Below are 21,701 nucleotides of genomic sequence, written 5' to 3'. Positions count from 1 at the left end.
AGAAACATCTTGACTGCTTGAATGTATGAGAAATTTACTAGACAAATAGATTTCTCTCTTTTCATTTTTATTTGCTTCTTTGAGGGTTGCTCTATAAAACTCTAATATTATTTATTCTCAGCAAAATAAACATTCATCATGAGGTAAAAATCAATGGCACTCAGTGCTATAGAAACTTGATAGTGCAATCTTAACATGGAATTGTCGGAGTGTTTTTTTCTCATCTGATAAGTAATAAATCCATAAATCCTACAACGCCATTGGAAGTATGCATACAGTGGAAATTAAATAATATTTCATTTTAAATGGGTTTGATAGTTTTTCTATTACTGTATTACACACACAGAGTGTCACACAAGCACACACACTCACAGAGTCTGTATGCACCCACCCATGAAGATATATATACATACCTATCAATGTGGGCATCTACTTAATCTAGTCATCTAATGTATTCCCTGAAGGGATTTGTTAGTGAGAAGCTCACCTAGTGAGAATGTTTTTATTCCATTTTAATATTAGGAGCACTCTCCAGAGCATTTATCAAACCACAAAGTCCATTTTTAATAACTTCTCGAAATGCTATCTTTTATGGTAGCTTCTCCCCCTCAGTAGTTCTGAGAAGCAGGGATACAGAACACATGGGCATGGGTCATTAAACTTGCCCAATCCTCTCTGCCCAAAAACAGGCTCTTTGGAGGGGTGCTGGCATTTCTCCAGGAGGACCATCTGCCCAGGCCAGTAGCTAAGCAACATATCTCCTAGTGATGGTCTTTTATTACTTGGCAAAACTGATTCAGGGAATAACCTGAAACAATAGATTTAGCAGCATATAAGAAACTCAGTACTGAGAGGTACAGACAGACGAAATGTGGAAGGATGGCTACAGCAGTAGAAGAGATATTCTTGGGAGAAGATCTCAGATGCTCATGTGAACTCAAGTTTTGTTCAAGAACATCAAGAAAAAAGAGAGAAGAAATGTCCAGTTAATTTATCTAAAGGAGAGAACACAAGAATAATAAAGGGTTGCTATCCCTGGAGCCTTCCTGAAATGTGCATGTTGTATGTTTCATCTTTTATGTGTCCTGGAGTAATTCTAAATAGTGTCTGCAATGTCAGAGCTCTGGAGAAGCCTGTTGTTAAGCATATGGAAGAGGTCAGGACTCACTGTGAGGGCTTATGACCTCCTGATCTGGAGGTTCCCCTTTTGAGAAGGGACAACACCAGGGAAAGGATTCTATTCAGAAAATATGCCAATAAGCCAGAGAATGAAGCAGTGCAGGGAGCTTCCCTACACAAAGGGAGACCCAGCAACACAGGTTTCTACTTCACTGAACATCCAAGAGCCTCATGAGTACCAGTCAGGAGAGTCAGGAGTACCTACACCTTCTGCTTGCAAAATTCAGTTCCTTCCTCAAGCCCTATCTGCTGCTCTGGCTCCTTTCTGCTCTTTGGAGCTAAATAATTATCTTCCTACAAAGTAAAGACAAATTGTAAAGGTAGAGCTCCACCTTGCCAAAATCACCTCTGAACTGAAAGGTGTTATTCTACTCTTTAAGAATAACCAGGAAATAGGTTTTGTGTTGTTTTGTTTTTAATTAAAACATTCCATTTTGGATATTAAGAGAGCTGCTAATTGCTCAAAGAATTTACACTACCACAAAGCACTTTGACATGTAATGCTTCTAATTTGATCTACTGTTCCCTACATACAGCATGACTCATGACTGGTACGGAAAGCTGAAGATCACCGAGTGCAGGGGCCCATGTAGCAGTCTGTGACTTTGTTCTTACGACCCAGAGCATGTAACATGAGCCATTTGGAGGCTTTGGAAAATGATCACAGTGAGTGCTGCAAAACCAGTAAATGGGATCTCAATTTTATTCTGTTTAAAGCTCAGCAAAAAGAGTTGTTGTTTGTGCATAGCACATGTTGTTCGAGCCTACTGAAAACTGAGTAATGTGGTAGTATATGCAAATAGTAACCGATTAAAGATTTGGCATGCACCAGAATACTCCAATGACATGTCCAGTCACAGCAGTACCATCTGCTTTTCCTTGTATGTGCTAAATTTATAACACTGTGCTAATTTCTATAAAAGTTTACATACCACCTTCAGGAAATTATACTTAACAGACATGCAATATTCGTGCTTTGTGATTTATCGTTGACAAACAGTTAGTAAATGTCTCTTCCATTACTCTCATCTCTATTCTTAGACAAAGGACTTTAGAAATCAATAACATTGATTGTGATTCTTAACCCCAAAGGAATGGCAGTGATTTGCAATTCAAATGTTATTTCCCTAAGGTTTTGGTCATGCTAGAATTTTGACAGACCAAAAGGCAATCTGACTTTCACCTGGAGGTTGGACACCAGTGAAACACAAGAAGCCTGGTATCATACACCTAAATTAAAATTAACTCTTTCTGTGTGGAGCGGAAATTTTACCAAATTGCTAACTGTACCATCTCTTCAGGCAGTCATAAATTTGACACACGGACTCTGCACAATACTGGCAATATCCCCCTCATGATTGCTCACTAACACTCTGAGTCATAGAAAGATAGAAAACCAGGCAAGGAAAGGCTCTTTTTAATGGCCATCTGGGGTTTCCATGAGTCTTTTGCCCTGTTGGCTTCATGGCTGGATGTTTTACTGATGATACTGGAGCTCATTTGGAGAGTCTCCACATGATGCTGTGCTGAATGATTTCTCCCCACAGGATGAAAGGCAGAGCTCTTTCTTCTTTGGGTCTGAGAGGAGCAGGTATTTCACAGTGTGAGACCATTGAACTATTACCTCAGGGGACAGTTGTCTAGAGGATATTTTAAACCTGCTTGACACATTTAAATAGATGGTTTCAGATTGCCAGTTGTGGGATGGCTCCTAAAATAAATGTCACTATAAAGAATAAGGCAATTTGTTTTGGATGATTAAGAGAATCTGGCTCATATATTCAAGGTGTGACAATTCCAATCACATCTTCATTTCAATTTACAGGAAAGAAATAAACTAGGCTTCATTATTGTTCACATTGCTGATGCTATGTATTTGACATGATAATCTACAGTATTAGTCAGTAAATTGACTCACTGGACTGGCCTTGATCATATGCTCCATTTTCTGCTCAGCAGGGCTCTCTCTAACAGCTATATATAAGCAGGGAGAGGAAAAAAAGAGACCATTCTCTCTTAGATCATTATAAAATGATGTTGCTTTCAGTTTTCCTGTTGCTTCAAAGGTTATAAGTGATGTGATCTTTTCACTATCACAGATAATATATGGCTTCTGTTTGTCTGACTTGTCAGCTCCTCACGCAGAAATCCAATACTTCCCTCTTGTCACATATTCATTTCAGATACGTGTTCTCTTGCAGAGTCTGAAACGAAATACTCACTGTATTCCTATCTGCCAGTTCTTAAGTCTCGCCTTGTGCAGTCCTTCCTTGTCAAAGCACAGTTGTCACATTAGCAACCCATATGAGTACTTGCAGCAAACGTAGAATCTCCTGATAGTAATTAAAATTCTGCATGCTTTTCTATTAAATAAAGTAAATCATCATGCATCATAATCCGTAGCTCTGTTTTTCACTGTTTTTAAATGTCTGATTACTGAGCTAATTGCTCAGGCAGGTTGTTTTTAGATTGTATTATGCACTTATGAGTTTTGTATCACTGTAAAATAAGTATTGGATTAATCCTTATTCCTCATCTACATGTCAAGAAATTGTTTCCTGAGTCCAGACAGAAGTTAAAATTAGGAGCAACCTCTAAAAGGGGCTAAAGGGTGAAGGGAAGCTAAGAGAGGATGAGAGCCCAGAGTCAGAAAGCAAACAGCTCAGTAGAAGATTGGCATGAGTTAGGAAATACAAACTTGTGCAGCTGTATTTTAGCAGCATATCTGCAGATGTAACCTGTGCTGCTGTGGAAGGAAGGGGAACCAAAGACTCTTAGCATAGAAAGGGCCTATCACTATTCCTGTCCAGAATGGTAAATAATTGTTTGAAGACTTTTTTACTGACCTTTGTTCCAGGAGTACTTGCAAGTCAAAGAGAATTACAGGGTGTAAATCCGAAATACTCAACTGTGGGTCAGCATATCCACAAAGAGATATAATTCAGCTCACAGTCTCCCTGAGGAGCAATCCCTGACAAATCTCTCTTAAACTCATGCCTGATATACTGGGCACATTACAGAAGAAACTGTTTAACGACATTGATTAATATTTTCAGCAATTGTAAATGTTCCAGTGTCTTGCCTGGTGCTGGCTCTGTCAGCTGGCTCTCTGGGGCTCTTCTGGTCCTGTTCCCTGCCATCCTACAATTCTGTGTTTGTAGTTTGAAGAACAGAACAGAAATCAATAACCATCCAGGCCAAACAGCTTTCTCTAAATTGTAATGCTTTAAACATGCAAAGAGGCTGAAGTCTAAGCCTCTTTGCTTCAGAAGGTTCAAAAGCTGCCAGCAGAAAATATCTCCAGATTCATATAAATTTGGTACCAGTTTCTAAGACGACTTTGATAGGGAAGGCAAGAGGGGAAGCCGTATGGTAAAAGGAAGGTCAAAATTCACGTCTCGCCATAGCATACCAGTTACCTTCTGGGCACCTCTGTACCCCTGGGTAGTGCCTAGGGCTAAATACTTTCCTCTCTCCCCTTAGACGAGTAAGACCTTATGCAGGAGAACTAGGTTCTCATTTCATCACCAAAGGAGACAAATATTTGACAGACTCAAAAGAGTCAGGTGTGGCAGCAAGGTAGGAAACAGTGGTAGGGGAAAAAAGTGAGACTGACAACACTGGCAGGGATGCCACATGCAATAAAACCATCTCTAAGTCTCACACGAGGTTCAAAAAACATTCATGAAATAGCAGCTGTTAGATCCAAAGACAATCTCTGATGAAAAAGATTTGTTGTTGTGATATAAGTCTGATATTCAACCCCAGCTACACAAATACCCACAAGACAACTCAACAAACAAAGAGGAAAACAGTGACAGTAAAAAGTGTGACAAAATCATCAGTCTTCATGCATCAAAAAGAAAAATTCAAATAGATTATTTTTACAACAAAATAACACAATATAAGCCGCAAGGGAAAGTGATCAAAGATCAAAGAGTAAGAGACAGGCAACATAAACAGGCATCCACAGTATCTGGAAGTAATAGAAGAACAGCAGCATACAGCACTAGAGAATCTTAGAAGAGCTGTCATGTATTGGTGGAAAAACATCCTTTGTGCAAACTTTAAAAAAAGAATATTTACATCTAGGGAGCAAGACAACATTTTCTGTGCCTGCAAAAAGCTACCCTCTCTGGATATTTTATTACTCTTTCTTCATACTCCTGTTTGGCCCCTCTGTAAAGAGTACAGTTTGTATCTCCACTGCATGAACATTCAGTAGAACTGCATGAACAGTAAGGGCAGAATAATAAAAGACTAATCCATTAGCAAAAAATACAGAACTAACTCCACCTGAGTCCATGACAGACAAATCTAGGACATTTCCAAAATAAGGAACAAAATGGCAGTGCTCAAAAACATTTTAAAAAAGAACTGCAACAGCTAGCTAATCAATTGCTTTTACGTAAAACCTGGAGTCAAGGTGAAGGTGAAGATTTGGAACAGCAGCACTTAGTGTTTCATGATTTCCTTTTTATTATTATTTTTAATTATAAAAACAAATAATCTTGTTTTCCCCATTGATTTTGCTTCTTTGCTTGCATGGGCTAAGGACCACCAGTTGCCCCCCAACCACCATCTGAGAAATCTGAAATGGCAGAATGAAGTTGTCTTATTCTGAAAACCTTCAATGTGCTGAATTTGTTCTTGCCCTTGATCATGTAACTGTGCAAGCAGAAATACATCATATAAGGAAAGAAAACTGGCACAACTAGCTCTCTTCCTTTCTCTTTCAATCCTGCCTTCCTTGCAGGCACGGTCACTGAACTCAGTATTACTTTGCTCATAACAAATACCCACAGAGCACGGCGAATATGCATTACAGTTGGCAAAACCACTAGTCATCCTGTTTGCTTTCATCTAATACACAGGTTTGGTTATTTCCATTTCTGGATTCACCTCACACAAGATCTTCTTCCACTTTCAATGCCCTTTTCACTCCCAGTGTGCACCCCTGTTGGCTCCAGTGGCCATATGTACTCCTAGTCCCACAAGGGCTGAGGACTCAACACCAACAAGTCATAGCAAGTTATAGAAAAGTGCTTTAATAATTCATAAATCATCACATTGAACTGACTGGTCTATACATAAATAGTAAAGGCTACTCATCACAAAAATACCACCTTTGGCTTAGAAATTCTATGAGTGCCAAAGTCCTTGAGTCCAGGAGGATGCATCAGGTAAAGCTGAAAACAAATGCTACATGAAAACCACACTGAGTAAGCTGAACCAAAAAATGGATTTGCAAACCAAGAGAAGTAATTAAGCCCATGCTTGGTAGAAAAGGGTTGAGAAGCAATTAAAAAAAGAAGCTATACAGAGCAAGAATTTTGCAGATTTAAGATAAATCAAAAACACAACTAATCCTCTTTAGTTTTGCTAGGGAAATCATTGCTAGAAATATTGGTGAAGCTATATAGAGTGAGAAGCATGATACCCAAACATAAGAGGCTCAGAAAGAGAACTAGAATTAATAAATTTAGAAAAGCTGAGGCTCAGGCATGTGAGGAAACGTCAATATATGGGGAAACTGGCAATTACTAGGTTGACAGGCACAAAAGAAATTCAGTGACCTATGGGGGAAATACAGCATAAAGCTAATGTAGGGAGAATAGTATCTAAAATATGTTATGCCTCCATTTTGAACACCTGCACACACACATGCACAAATATCCAAAAGGGACCTGTCTGATGGAAGAATAGCTGGTCAAACAAGGAAACTGAAGTCAAATAGCTGCATAATTTACTACTGTTCCTCTATAAAGGATGGGGCAAGAACTTGCAGATCTCGAAAGAAAGGTAGTTGTCTTCTACAAGATCCACTGAAAGGTTAAAGGTAACACATATATAGTCTATCAGTAGGGATGGAAAACCATTGAGCAAGAGCACATTGTGATTTTTCAGAAGACTTGATTATCCACTCACTGGTGTAAATATCTGCTAACACAAGAATATCTCCCAAATTTTACATGGGAATTCCCATGACAGTGGCAGGGTCACAAGCCTTTCAAAGTTGGAACAGAGCACTTATCCACACCCATTCTGGACATACAATGAAACACCTGGGCCAGACAAATACATCTTAATTCACTTAGATATGTATGTAATGGTGAAAAAAGAGTATTAGGACCTTGTATGTCTTCCAGACAGAAGTTACCAAGGACTCTAAAAGAGCAATCTGTGATGCACAAGTTCTCTCTATCTCACCAGCCTGTAGTGACATCACACTTGATTAGATTTGCTAGAATTTCTCGTCTGCCACGATCAGTGCAGAAAAAAGCCTACAAAATGAAAATTCTGCAAATGGGGCATATGAGTAAACTTAGTGTCTGGTTCTACACTGTACTTTGCAAAACCTGAAGGCCGTAGATGTGGTAAAACCCTTTAATTTTTTTGCATAAATATCTATTGTACGTATCTTTCTTGTCAATTTAAAACCAGAAACAAACCATATTAAAAAAAATGACCCCATCATGGGAGTGAAAAAGAAAGCTGGCATAAGTTAACAGACAGCAGACAGATGAATTTCTTGGAAAGTTTGTGCTGGAGTGTCAGGGCTGCTACATGCGGATACTTGTAAGACTTTATACCCTGAAGATGAAATACATAACTTTCTTTCCTAGAATGGTGTGCAAGATCTCACATTTGTGCAAATCAGATAATCTCTAATGAACGGAGTTTGTGATTTCCTTTCTTAATTAGCTATTCTTTTGACAGACGAAGGTTACAGAGCACCTGAAGGCAAGTCTGTACCACCAGCAGGCTTGGGAAGGCTTAACAGAAAAATGAATGAGTCAGTCAAGGGCAGAGCACTTCCACACAACTAGAAGAAAGAGTTATCTTAGAAAACTACACAGAGAACCACTTGAAGAGAGTGACATGAAGCATGAAAGCAAAAGTGTCATGTCCCTTAGGAGTCTTGCCATGATATTACAGAGAAACTAAAAGCTTGGACCCTTGGTAAAACAACTTGCAGTTATGCAAGTGAATTATAAATGTGTGTGTACAGATGCACACACAGTATCTGTATGAGAAATTACATATACAAGTTAGAAACTAAATTACTTGAAGACTTATGCTCTTGCTCAGGGGGAAGTTACAGGTTCAGTGAAGAAATTCACAGGTAGGATTCTGGACTTCTCACACTTCACATGTTTTGCCAAACACAGCAGCCTTTTCTGATCTTTCCAATCTGTTCTTCCAGGAGCTAAAAACACTCTGACACACTCAGTATGCCAGATATCTTCAACCAGCCCCTGGATGTAGTGAAGAAGTTTAGTGTGGTATGAGCCAGGGTTGTGCCAGCTCAGAGATGTCATAGGAGAGTCCATCCACAGAGAGTGGAAGTGGCTAAATTTTTAGTAACCTATGGCTGGGCTTAGCTTGGAGTTTTCAGGAGCTCCCAACTTGAAATGAGTCTCTGTGAGGACTCTGGGAACACTCAGCAACAAGTGCTCAAAATATGAAGAGTTTCAAGATGCTTGTTTCTTCCAGTGTAATTTCTATTACTGCAAAAACAAACAAAAAAAAGCTAAGCAAAAACCCCAAACAAAACAAAATAATTAAAATATTAGGCCTCTAGAGAAATACCCAACCACGGATTATCATATTTACAGTAAATAGCGTCTTTCTCTAGCAGTGGATCAAGAGAAATAAATGTGTCTGATCATTAAATCAAGCCAAATGTGTCAGAATCAGCCATAAGCAATAGCTGTCAACTTGAACAGGAATGACTATAAACAATGTTGTTTTCCCTCAGGAATAAATAGAGAAACAAATGGCTTCAACACCACCTTTTCAAAAGTACTATAAAAACTGGATTTTGCTGGAACTCATGAAGTTTTTCAGACCTTGGGAGAGCATGAGGTTTCAACAGTCTAGTTAATACAATTTGGTTTTTCACAATGTCATTTGGACAACATCATTACAGAATGCTTCACAATTAATTACATTCAAATAGCAGCTTCTATCCCCTGTGGAGAACGGGATTAATTGGGTCAGATGTAAATATGCATTTCATGGATCCTACTGAACACTTGCCCATCTCACCAATTTACCATGTAATTTGATACAACTGGTGTAGTATGCTCTGGAGACCCACAGAGTGAGCACGGTTGCCAATCAGGGTAGAAATACATGGATACAGGAGTGCTGGTATTCTCAGCCTGCATTATGCTTGGCTCTAACTGCTTGACCCTTTCATTCACTTGCAGAAATACTAATTTGTATTTACTAACACTGAAATACTTTGCTGTTGAAAATCAGGCTTGGGACAGAACTCAGAACTGATATGAAGCATTATGACAGACCCCTGGCAACAGTGGATCAGAAACAGTTCTCCTGGTGTCTTCACCTCCTCTATTGGAAAGAGGACCTGGCCAACATAGCAGTGAGAAACCCTGAGACCAGGGCCTTATTGGGTCCTGACTCTGGGCAGGGAAAGAGCAAAGGTAAGCTACCTACAATGGAGACAATTTGAAAGAAGCAAAGTTGTTTCCTTGACCTCTTGAGCAGCCTAACCCTATATCCTGGGATTGTGATGGCTTTTCACTCTCTTTCTGGAGTTTTGGATAGGGGCAGTTTAGTTTAAACATACTCCTCCTGAAGTGTCCATTCTTCAATTTTTTATCATTAAATAGATATCTGACAATTTTTTCACTGTTTTTTTTTTTCCTCATGAAATGAGGTGGGCCAAAACATATCCAATGAAAGAATCAGCATTTTCTAAAAGAATCTGGAAAACAAAAGTTTGTGCCCATGGCAGATGGTTCTTGAAAAGCTACTTCTTGTTACTTTAGAGCATCAAAAATAAGAGCACTATTTCCTGTCTCTTTCTAACTTCCTCTGCCCTATTTTCAGTTTGCACTCTCCCCTAGGTATAATAAGAAATGAGACATTTGCACCCAGCTGGAGCATACCTTTCATGAGCTGGAAAACTGCAGAGTTCATTTCTGGCGTGTCTCCTGCTGTTCATGAGTAACTACCAGGACAAACTCACTCGAGTGAAGTGCAAACTTCAGTCCCTAAGGCTTGTCAGTTCAGAGCTGATCTTCAGCCACTGTGTGCTGGGTAGGTACAAGAGAGGACTCGAAGTTTCTGAAGCAAAGTTCCACTACCAAGTAAAGAAAAAAACTTTCTCAAGTATTCCTTCTTAGTTTTCCAGTCCTACCTGTCCTGGGTGATCCAGCAGACAGTCATGTCATCATCCCAGGTCAGAAATACTGCAGTATTGCTGTTCTGTAGCTTATATCCTGTTCCTATCTTATTTAACCTTAAGGAATAATTTTCTTAAGTATTTGCAAGCTGCCAATGTGAGTCAATACAATGTATCATGTTCTGCTTGCTGCTTTGGTGCCATGCACGGTCCCCACAGTTTGAATACCTGCCCCCTGTCCCACAGAGTATTTCTTGTTGTTTTCCACCACCTCTAGACAGGCATGGTTTCTCTATTATCATTTTTTGTGCGGGTTTTGTTTATTCGGGATTTTTTTGTTTGTCTGTGGCTTCTTTTTGTTTGGTTTACTGTTGTTTATTTGGGGTTTTTTTGCCCCACAGAAATTCTAATATTTTCTGCTGCTTTTGTTCTCTTGGCTTTGCCTCTACTCTAGCACCTGGATTCCCTTACTCCAGCTTGTGCACTTGCACTCTATCAGCTTTAATTATTATTTAGATATTTGGGACTTGACATTTGGAGGTCTCTCTCAGGAACTAGTATTGCATGTTCCATATATTAGTCTGCTTTTGATTACAGAACATTTAATGTATTGTGGATTTTGTTTGATTTTCAGAATTCTCTCCCTTGAAATGCAACTACTGTTTTTCTTTTCTGTTTCTTGGTTTGGGGTGAAAAATCTACTCCACACAGTTCATCATCTTGTGTCTGTCTGTAAAACACATGAAACACAGTTACTTGTTTAGAGTTTTTAACTAATGTTCCCTTCTCTAATAAGGGAGGAAAAACTTCCATTTCACTTTCCATGACACTTGCAAACAGGCCCCCATAAGAACTGATTTCTCTCTTCCACTGTTTCTTTGACCATGTTTGCTTTTCACTGAAAAATCTACATCTCCAGTAAGCTTAGTCTGTCCATCTGGACAGACTGCTCCTACCAGAATTTTTTGATCCATTGCTTGGATACCACCTCATGGCTGAAATGCTTCTTTTCCTGCAGGTTGCTCTTTTTTTGGGCACTCATGTCTCTGTTTAGACTGTGCCTAGAGCTAGACTAACGATTTATATCAAGATGCTTTTCAAGTCTGAGATGATGCTTTTGTTTAAATGCTTAAAGTAAATGTTGTATGTCCATTTAATAAACAATACAGATACATTGACTGATGTTAACTAGGGCCATTCCTAGCCTATTCATGCTCACAATAAAAAGACAGACAACGACATTCAATCGAAGTCACAAAGTGACATGACAACATGTTGCAGTGAATTCTGCCTATTGTTTAACTGCATTTAAATATTTGCTGCAGTTGTATGTGGGACTGTACCTTCAAGCTAAATGATCATTTCAGTGTATTTATTTCTACTGGATTTTTTTCTGCACAGTTACAATGAAGTGCTAATGCAATTGCCCTGGAGAAATAAAAGTAACCACAGTATCTTGGGGGTGTTTATCTACAGCAGAAGCTACATGCTCTTTAATCCATTAAGTAAGCAAGATGAGAGAGAGAAAAAGCCATTCAGACTCTGATTCCTATTTTCACAATGAAACTCATGTTTGAGCTTGCTCAGTGAGTACCAAAAATAGCTCTGCAAAAGGGTTTTCCTTGAGCACTTCCATTATTCACATGATGCGGCACCTTACATAACGCACAGCGTACACAGCATCCCGCCGAACGTGGTGCACATGGATGCTAGAAGACAAGCATTCCCACCAGGGACAGTAGTGCCAAGTGTTTTAAAGGCAAAGTCAGGCTGAAGGCACTGATTTTTTTTTCAATGGGAAAGTCTAGAAAATCTTAGAAAATTATTTAGGGGATCTGACACAGGGATTTCGGTACGAATAAAATTATAGACATGGCCTATTAAAGCTGCTGTTACTCAATGCATATCTCTTTTTAAAAATGGAAATACTGTATTATCTTGAGAGTCTCAGTAACTTCATTTGGGCACTTGTGGTACCTGCCTCAACACTGGCAGCTCCATCCAAAGACCAACAATTCTCTGAAGAACTTGACTAGGTGCTGCCATCTTTGCTCAGTGGATTTATCCTTTGCTCCTGTAATCACTTAGTCCCAGTCCCAGCTCTTTCATTTGAAAACACCATTTGTGCCTCCCTTTGCTGATCTGCATGCATGTGAACCCCCTTGTCTGCAGCATTGTTATTTGTATTGCTCTGTGTTCCCTGCACGTGGGATTAAATCTGTCACTGCTTCCAGATGCACAGTTTTTCATTCAAGCTATAAAGTATTGCTTTTAACACTAATGGTCCCAAACTTAACCCCTGTTCTTGGTCACAGTGGTAACCATCACACATACAATTTAGGAAGTCATCTTTGAAATGATGGTATGAATACTAGTGTACCATGACACATTTTGACTACTGATCATATAACATAATAATTATTGTTTTCAAAAAGGGATGATTGAACCTGTGTAAACAGTTCTGCTTCCCTGGAAACCCATAATTTTGAAAAATAAGCAAATCTTGTTTGGTTATTAAAAACCATATTTTAAAATGACGTTATTTTTTTTCAACTGATCCGGCACCATGAAAATTTAGATTTGAATATAATGAAACTGCACTACATTCTCAGTACCATTAGACTGATGGCTTCTGCAGCCTGTGCTCTCTCTGTGTGTCATGATATAAAAGAAATAGGGAACCATTTCTCTCAGATGTCGAGTATGGCTACTGATGGGTGTATTTAACTTGAGGAGAAAGACTACACGAATCTTTAGGACAAGCTTTGAATGCTTCCTTCAAGAGAAACGGCACAGGGCAGACAGACAGGTTGAAGCACTGATAACCTGAGAATACAGGGATTCTGTGTGGAAGATGCCAACAGGTCCTGATAATGCAGTCTTTTCTAATGCAATGACAGGTCACTGGTTCATCTGCAAATACAATTTCTGGACCATCAACAATACAATCCAGACATTTCCTAGAAAAACATTACCCAGTCTGACCTTTGACTTAGATCAGATGGTCCTTTAAGGTGTCTTGCGCTTTCATGTAATGCTCTGAGAGTTGCAGCACTAAGAAGAACAAGACCCAGCAGAAGCAATAATGAAAGCAGAGATACAGGTTTACAAAACTGAGAACAGTTTTTTTCTTGTTTTGTAGATCAAGCTGCTAAATCCAGGAATCCTGGTCAGGTGTGATTTGGCACCTTTTTTCTTTCTCCTTAGATTTGCACTGAGTGATGCAATATAGATATAAAAACACACTCTTACACTGTCTTCTCTTGACTATGACTTTTAGATTTGCATTCAGTATAAACCTTGGTTCAGTGAGCAATACCTCAGCGAGTCAAGCTCCCTGCTTGCAAGGCTCCTTGCAGCACCAGAGGCTATGTTGATATGTTCTCTTCTGCACATAAACATCCTTCTCTTGAGCAGAAAAGTACCAAGCTGCAGCCATAGCAGCATTGCTCCAGAAACCTCTGCCTTGCTATGTCTCCTCTGTTGACCTCTCTAGTGTGCATCACTTATGTGATGGAAGTTCTCCAGGGGAAACCCATGTCAGTGCAGCTCCAGCTCTTAGGGTTCTGCAGCAAAAGCTCTGCAGCGACGTGGCCCCTCTGTGTACTGTCCTGGCTGTCTATGTAATATACAGTATTCAAAAGTACAAGAGGTTTCTGCAAGCTTCCCTTATAGAGAGGATAACAGGGACTTATATGAACTTTAGCTGGACTACCAGCACTTTGTGACTGATAAGACATGCAAAGCTGAGTAGTTACTTGGACTGCTTTTGTAGTTGTAAGGCATCAGCTTTTCAGTGGCAGCATAGTAATATTGGTCATATCTTCTAGAGAAACCTTGATTTTTTTCTTTTTGTATTCAGTTTCTGTATATGTGTAAATATGATTATTTCTACAATAGAAAGTACCCAGAAATTAAGGCTCTTTTCTACTGCTTGACATTGTAGCTCTAAAAGTGAACAATTTATTGCATTGCAAACCTTCTATCTTAATTTTGCTGTGTAACATGAACTGTGGTTTTTGTTTTGATTTTAGAAGCTACTAATTCCTTTTACAGTGTATAAAATCCATTGAAATCATCTGCATCTTATAATCACATGATTTCACAGGGCTTGATCAAAGTCAGAGGCCCATTACAACTCAAAAGTTGCTCAAGTAACGTTTCTGTTCTGGGAAATTGGGTCCTGAAAGATTAAGATCCCAGTCTCATTTTATTTAAATGAACACATTTCATATCTCAGCCACTAGTGGCAAGCAGTGAGCTGCACACTAAGCTCATTTCTCTCTCCATCACTGATTTTATTACCTCCACAGCTCACCCATAATCTGGATCTATCAGCTGATATCATACTGCTTCTAATCTGCTACATGTTACATTCTGTAAAAGATTTCAGCTTCATGATTCTTCTCCAAGCAAATAAAAAGAAACCAATGAAACGTATTTTTTCATTCATGGCTGTTCATACTCCACTAAGCAGGGCTCAAGATATCACGATGACTAACACTGCAGGTTGACAGTTCAGGAGTAAATACCACACCAATAAGAATATATTAGGTTATACATACCAAATTTTGCTGGAATGTGCTCATCTAAAAGATGACACAATGTGGCATTTACTATCTTAGGGCATTTCCTGTCGTCCTGTCCCCCCACCCCATTCACTCTATATTTTTACAGGACCAAACTACTTAATATACATGCACTTTCCTTGAGAATTTTGGCATAGGGGTGGCACAAGCCAACCTCAGTAAAAAGCAAGCATAAGGATGGGCCACAAAGAATGAACAACATGAAGCTGCTGTTCATGCTGAGGACAGTACTGTGTATTTTGTGGGGACATTTAGCAAAGAGAATGCAAGAGACTACCAGTGATGCCATCAAAATTGTCCATTTTGCTGTTTTATGGCATCTTTGCACATACTAAAACTCTCTTGCTTTCTCTTTCCCACTTCAGTTTTACCCTCAAACTTGAATTGCCGATCTGATTCACTGTCCCGTAAGCTGATGACTCTTTGCTCCGCAAGCCATTCATGCGCCGCACGGACTCAACGCTTTCATTCCCAACAGTCACAGTCTGTGCCTGTCCCCAGAGTGTCAGCATAGACAGCAGCAGCAACAATGAGAATACCGCAGCGGTAACATGACGACACACACACACAACACGCAAAGAGAAGAATGGCAAGGTTAGAGAAGACCGTCATGCAAAACAACGTGAATCACTTTCAAGGCAAAATAAACGGAGAAAATCGTGAGAGACAAAATCAAGTGTGGAGATGCAGAAAACACCTCCTAAAGAGCTGGCCTCAGTAACATTGTTCCCTATTTTGAAATTCATGCAACCGGATTCACAGGAAAAGTGAAAGCAAGGCTGTGCAAAAGGATAGGTATCTCTTACTCAGCAGAATATTTCCTTGTATTTAATTAGGGCATTACTCATTTTGCAAAGAGTACATGTACCAACTGGCTTAAGACAAACACAAGTCTTTTGAAGATTTGGTTTTAAATAACCTTTTTTTTTAAATAATCACCAGAAAAATAATTTCCAAAGCAGATGAATGGCCACTTACATGAACCAAAACTTCATAATTTTGAGTAATGCCACTGGATACTTCTACTTACCAAGGGTGGCTTATCACCTACTTGTCCACCTCTAAAAAAGACTTTGCATCCAAAACTGAAATTATAGACCCCATACAGAAGCTTCTGCTGCTGCCATGCTGATTTTGGAAACAAAGACTTCCAGTGGCAGTGCCTGTGGCCTGTGTGCCTTCAAACAGGCAAGCAACTCTGTTCTCTCCTGTAATCTAATCTTCTCTGGAATCTCAATTCACCTGACAATAATATTAAACCAGAGAACAGTACTGGATTGCTTCCCAGAGCATCCATCAAATATTACATTAGCTACAGAACATTTATTAGACAGACCTGTCAAAACACAAATGCCCTGTGCCATTGTTGTCATACCTCTTATAAAGGAAACCATTATTTGTGACTTGAAGCATTTGTGCAACTCAAGCCAATATTTATATCACCCAGCAAATGTATATGTATAGTGTAAACCTAAATGTTTCTGTTGATGCTGAAAACCAGTGACACAGATACAGGAAGGATGAAGTCTTTATAGTTCCCACATTCACTAGATGTGGGAATAATCATAACTGGACTAAAATTCAATTTAATGTCTGCTCTTGTCTTTCCATTTACTGAAAAAAAAAGAACAGGAAAGATGGATAGACTTCCTAAAATTATTTCTAGACTGACATCTGCTTTACAAACAATTTTCTTGTCTACATTTCAGTCATTGGCATAAAATGATGCGATAATGACACACAAATAGTCTTTTGTTAAAAATTTGAAGTTTATATTAGTAATAAACTGTGACATGGTAGAATCTCAAGGGGAAATTCTCCTAATCCTTCTCATTATTTAAAATGTCCATGATCCCTGCTTTCAGCTGGGAAAGACACAAGTTGCCAGTGGTTTAAAAGTGAGGGCAGAACTGCCAATCACTGCAATGGGCCACCCTAAGGAACCTCCCATTTTATTGTAACTAGCTAGGGTAGCTCTAGAAGAGATAGGCCTCAGGCATGTTCTGATGTCAGCACATCTGGATAATATTGTTCCTCTATCTGTCATTGTGCCCAACAGTTCTTTATCCACTGGTGGGTGCCACATAATAGCACAGTATTTGTAATAGTCCAGCTTTTGCACAAAGAAGAAAATTCTTCGAATCAGTGACCAATCTATTGACATTTATTGATAACTTCACAAATTGCAAAGAAACCCAACAGCCAGTCATCAGCTCTTTATCAAGGAGGAAATCACTCAGAAGGTAACTTTAGAATGAGAGTCTCCTGCAAGGGCAAGAAGAACTGAGGTGAGAAATCAACTGCACGTGAGTGTGCTGTCAGGGCAGACTCAGTCACCCCAGGTAAAGAGCAGCTTTACCTTATTTTGTCTCCTTTGCCTTCTTCGAAGCCTCAGAAACTCTTTGTGCTGCCGCGAAACAAAGTTGACTGCTGCATATTCCAGCAAAGCAGCAAAGACAAAGAGAAGACACACAGCCATCCAAATGTCAATAGCTTTTACATAAGAGACCTAGAAAGAAGCAGAACACAGCATGTTTAATCTCGAACTTCATAAGCTGAAGACATTGAAGTGAAAAAAATAAAAACATTTTCGCACATCATGAGTTCCAGTTATTCAATGAGGTGGAGTTTTTCTTGTTCTGTGTTTTGATTTGTTAATTTATTGGTGCATAACAAATAAATAATCCAATTTATAATGAAAATGCATGTTCATGAAGAATACACAAATTATGAGCTACTGCCTTTAGGAAAAGAATCAGGATTGCTCTAACAAAACAAAAGCACTCTTATGGTTCCAATCAAAGTTTGGAAGAAGGAATACAAATGCAGGGTGTGACAAAATACCTATTGAAAAACAACTGTAGAAAGTTTATAGGTTTCACTTTTTTAATTTTTTATGAATCTATTACCATATTGATTAATTAGCTACATTTGGTATCCACAACCTCAAAGTAATCTCAGGGTATTCTGTTTAATAGGCTGATAGGACTTTACCAATTAAATATTCAATCCTAGTTTCTTGACCTTTATCCAAAAACTCTATAGGAAAAATAAATCTTTATAGATATTATCTACTAAAAATACCCAAACACCAGCTGCCTCTGTTCTAGTAAAAGTTTATTCTGATTTGAATTGACTGGTCCAGAATAAAATCAGATATATTACAGCTCTGCAATGTCACAAGATTTTTATCATATTACCCTCACTGGGCCAAACAGTAGCAAATTAATGAGCTACACACTATGCATATCAAAGGTACAATCTCCATAGGTGTATTTGATCTTTGCATTTCTTTGTAGTCTTGTAGTTTTTAAGCAGAGATCTTATGATTAGGCAACAGCACGTTGTCTCTGTTGTTTATCAGGTATTACATCCAGGGTGGAATTAAAATCGTCTTTCAATGTCTACAATGTGAGCTAGTTGCATAAACTAATTTGATATAAATAAATCAAGGAACAAAGAATAATGGGCATTTTTAGGATGCAATGCATTTGAACTGTTTTACATGTCTTCTCTACAATGAAATTAATAATACTCAAATAGAGTTTCTTCTTCATGACTGTAAAGAGGAGCTTAGAACACCTTTGTAAGCATAGACATATGGAGATTTATTCAGTTGTCTAAATAATAGCATCACAAACTGCCATATTATGTACCTAGTGTTCATTTGCTAGTTCAGCAGAGCACAAATCTTCAGTATGTCATAGTAACTAGTCCCCTGGAGATGTCTCAGATACCCAAGGTCATGTCAGTTTGACAGAGACCCATGGAAACCCCATACAGCTGGATCAAAACAAGCAAAATGGATCATACCTTAACCCTGAAAAATTATAATCAAATATATTTAACATCTGAATAATATCCTGCAGGTCAAACATTTCAATGCAGTCAAAACATATGGTGGTCTAAGGGAGCAGAAAAGGATGTATTGTGCATACTCATATTTAGGAAACCCAATCTTCATCTTGGAAAACTCCACCTCTGCCCTTTGCATGCACTACTCAAAACAAATTTGTTCTTATGGATAGGCAACCATTTCATGGTGGAAGGAAGTACACCTGATCAGTGGGTTTTGTTCCTATTTGCCATGTGCTGGATCTGCATCATTTTTCAAAGTCTGTAGAACATCTTTTGTTATTGTCAAATGGAATATACTGCACTATGTGCTTCAGCAAGCAATACGAGCAGAGGAACTGGCATTTAAAGCATGACAGAAAGGATACAGAGCTCCATTCTGCAGATCCTGAACACATTTTAGAGGAGCCAAGCCCTTTTATTTAGCCTTCATCACATGGAAGGTACCCTTCAGTAGCTATAGTGCAGCTCCACACTGTAATATGTGTGCTCTCACAATACAACATGCATAGGTTGAGATGTAGCAGACTGAGGTGACACTGTGAATCTGTGCCTTTCAATTAGATACACAGCAGGTACACATTTCTCTCTCCCACACACAAAAAAATTTTACAAGTTACATCTTTACTGAGCAGCTGTGAAGCCCAGTGAAAACTCAACAACGTCCCAGACACTCTGTGCCACAGGCTGTGGCACAGTAGGAATCAAGTCACTGTAATTTGTGTAAAATGCAGCTGAGTTTAGATTGTTTGCTACCTTCCTTGAAGAGCCAGTTATTTTTCCTTTACAAATGCCCTTAGGAGATGTATTAGACATGCATAAACAGCTGGACTGTGTTGCCAGAGACAGCACAATGCAGTGAGCTGAAGTCACAAGAATCAGCATTTTTGACTGTGCAAATCCTGTCCTGGTGGGCTTAGAGCAGGGAAGTAAAATAATAAAGGAAGCCCTGAGTTAGCCTTCCAGCCACTTACACAGTGCTACCACAAATGGCATCCACACAGTTGCTGAGGCAGCAGGATTATTTTAACTCCAGCCTACTGGGCTGGAATCAGAGAATCACGATTTTATTGGCAGATACAAGGCTTGTTCTGTTGTTTAGCCAGTGCCACACCATGGCACAGTTTTAAATGAGAAAACAGAAAACAATTGCTTCCAACACCACATTAAAAATGAATAAATGGTAAGGCGCTGCGATGAGTAAAAGCTGACACCTTTGTTTTCAAATCAGTTTATGTAGTTTACCTATGAATGTCCAATATGTACAGAATTATGCTGCTACGAGCCTAAAAACCCATGTAATTTACTGACATGCTCATGGAAGCTGGAGTCTGCAAAACGGAGTACATCATGATATCACAGACACATCCATTACTTTGGGAAAGTTCTTCCACGAAACTAAAAAACAATGTTTGCAGCCATGTTTTTTTCCCCAGATCATAGTATGGCATGAAAACTTGTATGTTTGCTCACCTAAAAGTTTGCTCAACTTACATCATCTGCTTTGCTAAGGACTCATCAAGCAGTAGTGCATCTCCAGCTTCCCTAACTACCATGCTCTGTAGTCTCTACTGTATATATGTAGAACAGTACAGATCGATTTTTTTTGAGGTTTTTTTTCACCTAACTTAAAACATATTGTGCACATGTGGGATTTCATTTTAATTAATGCTAAGAAAAAAGCAATTTTAGAACAAAATTATACCAAGTGGAATGTAAATATCTATACTCTAGCCAAACAAACTGTACCCTAAAAATGCCAGTCTCCCATTTTTTGACCAAGGCTGGAGTTTTGGATGGCTCTTTCAGGTATATATGTCTGCTTGATGTATGAAAACTTTGGTTACATAAAGGTTATGAATCACTTCTGTTAGCCAGTATCTTGATGCAATCCTAAGCAGAACAGAGAAGAATAACAGAAGTTACCCCACAGGAGCCTATGTAAGAGAGACTGTTACCAGAGCATTAGCCACCTTTCCAATAATTTCACTTGCAAGACAGAATGCAGTAACACTACAAATTCAAAGCTGACATTATCAAGCTACCATGTATAATATGAAAAATTAGTGATTTTTTTTTTCAAAGGTAGATCTTGTAAAACATTCAATTCCTCTGAAAAGTCTGTAATCCCAACAGCACACTGGCTACATTTACTTTTCAATACTATCAGAAGTGGATATTTGGAAACTCTGCCTCATTCAGGGTTATCATGTTCAGAAAGAACGATAAGATTTTCTTGCCCTTTTCTTTCTTTAAATAGTTGCTCCATTTTTTACTGCATGTTGCAGAGCTTCCTCCTTAATGCTGTTTTGGAGGAGGGGATTTAATGGCTCCCACCAATAAAACCATAAATTATATCAATTATTCAGATGCTTTGTAAATGTTTTAGGGCCAGCTAATGAGGGAGCTTTTTCAGAATTAGAGCTGTCTGCATCAAGAGCCAAGTATAGTAAGGCTAAGTATAGTAAATGTGACAAAGCAACTCCTTTCCCTTCATAATTTTCCTCATTTGTTACTTGGTCATACCCACTACGTACAAAAAAACCCCAGTTTGTTCTCTGTAAAGCACTACTGTAGCATCAATTATCTCAGTGAAGTTCCTGGAAATGGAAGTACAAGGAGGATAGCACTGTTTGTTGCAAGGATTAAACCTTCGACTTTTGAAGCTCTTTTTATTTTAGCACTGTGACTCTCTCACAGCTTCTGGGCACCTTTTGGTGTGCTGCCATGTGTCACCACCAGAACGAAGCAGGGTTTGGCAGAGAGAAGCCGGGGGAAAACATGGTCATGGGTCCTGCAGCTGAGCAGCTGTCATTTGTTGACATTTGTGAATCAACCCAAATGTGAGCTCTGTTTCTGCTACAATGCCAGCCTCATGAGACCCCAGACAACTGCTTTAACTTACTGATTCTGCGAATGAA

At 38.9% G+C, this 21,701-nt stretch overlaps 1 protein-coding gene and 1 long non-coding RNA gene across 9 annotated transcripts in view; one reads left to right on the top strand and one right to left on the bottom strand.

Moving 5' to 3' along the window:
• GLRA2 (glycine receptor alpha 2) overlaps nt 1-21,701 on the bottom strand; it is a 129,620-nt gene that overhangs the window by 9,600 nt on the left and 98,319 nt on the right. For 4 of the 6 annotated variants that reach the window (XM_017812362.1, XM_017812366.1, XM_017812363.1 and 1 more), the window contains exons 8-9: nt 17,285-17,434; nt 15,297-15,416 (exon numbers count right to left, since the gene is read on the bottom strand). In XM_017812362.1, the coding sequence (XP_017667851.1) occupies nt 15,297-15,416; nt 17,285-17,434 (270 nt within the window). The remainder of the gene's footprint in view (nt 1-15,296; nt 15,417-17,284; nt 17,435-21,701) is intronic. The other 2 variants (XM_017812364.1, XM_017812365.1) reach the window with 1 other exon arrangement.
• Nucleotides 1-21,701, top strand: part of LOC108496026 — a 70,604-nt gene that overhangs the window by 40,596 nt on the left and 8,307 nt on the right. Inside the window, exon 3 of one of the 3 annotated variants that reach the window (XR_001874293.1) lies at nt 15,291-15,388. The exons of 1 other annotated variant lie outside the window; for it this stretch is intronic. This is a non-coding gene — a long non-coding RNA (uncharacterized LOC108496026). Of the gene's footprint in view, nt 1-9,447; nt 9,618-15,290; nt 15,389-21,701 lie in introns of those variants that run through there. One more of the 3 variants, XR_001874292.1, reaches the window with a different exon arrangement.

Source organism: Lepidothrix coronata, unplaced genomic scaffold (genome assembly GCF_001604755.1).
Source record: "Lepidothrix coronata isolate B3197 unplaced genomic scaffold, Lepidothrix_coronata-1.0 Scaffold35, whole genome shotgun sequence".
Taxonomy (NCBI): Eukaryota; Metazoa; Chordata; class Aves; order Passeriformes; family Pipridae; genus Lepidothrix; species Lepidothrix coronata.
This window is presented reverse-complemented; position numbering and strand designations above follow the sequence as displayed.